Raw genomic sequence first — 5,000 nt, forward strand, 5'->3', positions numbered from 1 at the left:
GGAAACGTCCTTGAATGTACCATACCGAGTTGCAAGACCTTCGGCCTGGAGATTGCTGTGGATCTTATGTGAGGATACTTATGTTCACTTGATGAATTTAGCAATGATGATGATGACAATGATGACAGTGACTCTGAAGGTGACGCAGAGAAATGTGAGACTGCACTATTCAGATCATGTGCCAGGTGATAGCAGACCTTCTTCAGCAGACACTTGGGTAAGCAACCCCATGCAACTACAAATTTATAACCTGACACTGTCTTTATTGCCTTTGCTCTCCAGTAATCTCATATTTCGTTTTGAGACTAATATCATTAACTGCTTCATACCACTATATCGATGCTCTAAAATTATATTTTCCTTATTATCACTCCTGGGATTTCGGTAGCAGGGACTGAGATTTCTAAGAAAACTGGGATTTTGTACAAATTTGGACTGGGAAATAGCATTGCCACCTCCCTTCATGACCCTCTATGGATAATAATTACGATGCAAAAAGCATCTATGCACCCCTTTCAACAAGAAAATAACCAACCTGTCCTTATCCACCACAGCTTTTCTTTCTAAGTTGTAAATAACCTCCTTGTGGTCCTTTTGTTGCCTCTCTAATTCTTCTTCCATTTTCGCAAACTTGGCCATTAAATCTTCCTTTTGAACACGAAATTCTTCTAAAGATGCCAATTTTCCTCCCAACACCATATTTTCTGAAGTTAATTGGTCCTTTATTTCCTGCATTTCTGTCCTCAAAGTGGCTAACTGTACTTCGTATTGATCTTTCTCTGTATCTTTCGCTTGTTGTAACCCAATCAACCTGTCCTGAAGATCGGCTATTTCGTCCGCCCGTTGTTCTAGTTGTTTCTTTAAAAAAGAGACAATCTCCTTTTTATCCGTTGTTTGCTGCTCATACTGTGATCTATAATCCTGATTTGCAAGTTCAAGTTCGTCGCATTTTTTCTGATAGCGAGCCAGCCTTTCCTCCAAGTCTCGTATCTGAATAAGGAAATACTCCTTCGATAGCTCACTAAGAACATCGCCAGAGGGTGCCCGGGAAGGTGAAGTTTTGGCGCTCTTTTTACCACTCTTCTTCTTCTTGCCACTTTTCTTTCCTTTCTTTTTAGGGGGCATTGCGCAAAAGGGAAGAACGACAAGTTTTGGAAGTAGATCCTTGCACTCGAAAACACAAAATGGCGACGAAGCTGGGGCTATAGCTGTTGCCATGGAAACTAAATGTTTCGGACTTACCGCAAAGCTGCTTGACCAGCGGAAATTGGATGAGGATCACGTACGTTATGATACACTAAATTGAATACCTGCATACCGCCCTCGTACCCAGCGTCTTCGTCGCTCGTTTCGTCAAGCCAGCATGCGCAGTATGGAACGAAGATACATGGAGTCATGATGCAAGGAGGCTCCAAATAGTTTCTCCTTTTTTCAAACACATAAACATATTCTGTTTTTAGATAAAGTTAGGGTAATCATATCAAGACAAAATTTGGCCAGGGTATTAAGTTTGCATCACAGATTTCTAACATCACATTTTCCTCCAAAATAACGTTACCATGGCAACGATGACAGGCATTTCGTCAAAACTTCCCATTGAGCGTTACGTGATAATGTAAAAAATAATCGCTAAAATATTTTAAATTCAACAAAATTTGTAAGTCAGTTTTTCAGAAAAATAAGTTTTTTTGACGTGTCGCTAATTTCTTTTTTCACCGACAGAATTTTTTAAATTTGAAAGACGAACGTTTTAAATTAATCTAAACTAACATGCAAAAAATGCATTAACCGTTCGGAAGCAGAGATATAAGCGAGTAAAGTTGCAAAATCAGGAAAAATGAGAGGGTTACAAGATCGGCATTTACGCATGCGTCACCTTCACGCGCGAGTGAAGCTACTGGCGAACACAAATAGATTTAAGTGACCATTAAGCCGTATGTGTACAATTTTCGTATTTATATTCCATATGTAAAGGAATTAGAAGAAAGGTGAGCAAAATTAGCGGTATTTGTTTATTTCTGGTGACCCACTTTGAATCGTGAGCTGATTCGAGCAACTTTTAGAATTGCGTGTGTGGCTTACACGCGCGCGCTCAGCTGAAAACCCTTTCGAGCCACCTCAAGGTGACACCCTAGTAATAGAAGTTGTCGTGCGATTTTCTTTAAACTTTTCTCGATTGTTCCTACATTATGGTGACTCGAAATGTGCAAGTTACTCATTTAATCATTGCGACTTCATCTATAAAGGACAAGTTTGTTCCATCGGTTCACTCTACGTTTTGCAGGAAGAGGAAGCACAGCTTTGACGTAATTCTGGAAGTAACAAAACAGGTGCATTGTATGGTTCAAAAGGAATAATTTAATGTTTGTTTTATGGCACAGGCACACGTCTTGAAAAGGCACTGACTCCAAATATTCCTCGGGTGCGTGATCTCGAGGACACAATAATGTGTCCACGAGTGATGGCTGCGAATACTTTTTTCCCTGTAACTTTTTTTCTGACGTAAATTTTTTAACATTTTTTTTACAGCACAAAGAGGAGGAGTAAGAGAATTAAAATTATGCTAAAAAAAATATAGGTCACCAACCTCGTCTCCCCGATAGCGCGGTTTCACTTTCACTCTCGGACTGAAATGACACTTTAGCATCATCAAGGCTATCACTCGACTTTTGTTTTGCGAGAGTCTAAAAAGTTTCTTGTTTTTCTCTTTACTGCTGTGCTCTGAAAACGGCCATTCTTCTTTCTGGCGAGCTTTCCCACACGAAAGGTCGCCATTTTGAAATATTTTTGGCCACGTTCGATTTATCAATATTGACACACGGCTACGAGTATTTATTGTTTAAATTTAAACATTGTTTTGTTTAGAAATATCCGTTGAGACTTGTAAGACGAAGAAAACAGAACTGAGCCTTGAAGTTTGGCCATAAAGCTTCTTATCCATGACTGAATGCAAAGTGGCCCACGTTGTGTTATGCGCAGAACAGGATGCGCAATGCATTACTAGGGAGTCACCTCAAGGACGGTGCCTACTATTGTTATTGCGCATACGTTCTGCGCATCTCGAGAAACTCGGATTTCCTATGGGTGGTGCTTATTAATACAGGGATATTTTTGCGCGCTTCAAAGCTATGCGGAGAAAGCAGAACTTAGCAAGTGATCTTGGTATCCAAAAAGAAAATTGAAGGCAACCACGTATATTTCAGAGATAATTAAGCTTCAATTTGGAAAAGAACGCCATACATTTCTTTGTATTTAAAAGGCTTTCATAAATATTGTTGATTAATTATCTTCGAAAAATGCGTGGTTACCCCCAATATTCATTTTGGATTTCATTAACAGTTGTTAAGATCTGTTTTTCCCGCATATTCAGTAAACCGCGCAAAAATACCTTTGAATTAGTAGGCACCGTCCTTAACATGGTATGTTTGGCTTTTTGAAGCAACAAGTATAATAAAGATATGTATAAAAGAGCATTTTAGCAGGGTTTGACAATTTTAGTATGAATATCTGTAAAAAGGAAGGATTTCTAACTTCTATTCCATGTATTTGCCAGCCGAGCAATTAGACCGTGACGTCATGGAGGCCATGTTGGATGGCAAGAAAAATAACCTGTTTCTCCGCTGGGAACTAAACTTTATTATTATGCAAATTATGCGAAAAGAAATTGTACTGTATTGCCATTCAACATGGCCGCCGTGTCACGTGGGTGCAAACCAAGAATTGGCCTATGTGCAGTGTAAAACGTGACGTCATGAAAAATCTCTCGGGTATCAGGTGGTCTCATAGGTGTGTAACAGCTGAGGCTCTGGTTCAGTGGGCCGGTGGGACTAGGGGTCTCTGGGTCTCTGGGTAGCTAGGTCTTTGGGTCACAGGGTCGATAGGTCTTTAGGCCTCAGTTAGGTCCTTGGATCTCTAGTCCTCTGGGTTTCTGGGTCTCTTTGTCTCGGTTCGGGTTATTTTGCCAAATTCTCGAGCTTTTCATGAAAACGACTTCCGAAAAATACTGCTCTTCGGAAAAAGAACTCGCAATGGATACGATAACAGCAACGTCTGACTGGTAAACGACAGCTTAAACTTCCGTAACCTTTCTCTATAGTTCCTCTGATGAGGAGTGCTACTCAGATGATGATACATGTATAGACAACGAAGAAGTTATCGAAGCTATAAATTTTCTGCTGTTGCTTTTCAATTAAAAACGCGATACTCCACTCACCATTAAGGCAACATCTGTGTTATTTGGTAATCGAAGGGGACCATTCAAACCTCCAAGAAACTACACAACAGTTAAGACAGCTTACAGTCAAAGAATTTGTAGGTGCCCAGGAAAATAAATATGCTTCATATCTGGCATTGTCGCAACGTCATCAGCGTTTCAGAACATGGCTAACAAGTTTTCCGAAAGCGGATATTTTGACTGTGAACTGGGCAACGCCACCCCTCTTGCTATAGCAAACTTTCTCCAGTTCCATACTCCTACACTGAGAAAAGTTACACACAAAAATATTCTTTACTAATCGAGTTCGAGGTCCGTAACTTACAGTACGGAACAAGAAAACATTTAATAATTTCTAGGATAATCAATCGCTCAGGAATGGAAAGTACACACTTAAAGTCAAGCGAAACGTTTAACCGTCGCATATGATTGGCACGCGTCAGGAACCCACGACAAGAAGCCCACTAGGAGCCTTCATATACACTATAACCTTGAGTTAACCTTTGAGAACATCTTAATTCTATTTTTAGAACTACTCCTTCAGTGGGAGACTACATTTACATCAATTTGTAATATTTTGATTCATCGTTTTTACTCTTTTTGTCTTCGTTTGACAATAACTTTATTGTGATTGAGCATTCTAAACAGTGCACGCAAAGATGCGCGCAAAAGTTGATTGATGGGGGGGCTTGTATGGGAGAGAAAAGCTCCCAGTCATAGACTCCTGCATGCTGTAAAATTCTAAAAACGAATAAATCTTATTTGGCTATTTGAAATTTAACAAATC

The 5,000-nt window shown here is 39.8% G+C and overlaps 1 protein-coding gene across 1 annotated transcript in view; it reads right to left on the reverse strand.

Annotated features, from left to right (window-relative positions):
* LOC137990826 (cilia- and flagella-associated protein 157-like) overlaps nucleotides 1–1,201 on the reverse strand; it is a 10,310-nt gene extending 9,109 nt beyond the window's left edge. The window contains exon 1 of the mRNA XM_068835938.1: nucleotides 536–1,201. Coding sequence (XP_068692039.1) covers nucleotides 536–1,125 — 590 coding nt within the window. The 5' untranslated portion in view covers nucleotides 1,126–1,201. The remainder of the gene's footprint in view (nucleotides 1–535) is intronic.
* Between the last annotated feature and the right edge of the window lie 3,799 nt (nucleotides 1,202–5,000).

Source organism: Montipora foliosa, chromosome 2 (assembly GCF_036669935.1).
Source record: "Montipora foliosa isolate CH-2021 chromosome 2, ASM3666993v2, whole genome shotgun sequence".
Taxonomy (NCBI): domain Eukaryota; kingdom Metazoa; phylum Cnidaria; class Anthozoa; order Scleractinia; family Acroporidae; genus Montipora; species Montipora foliosa.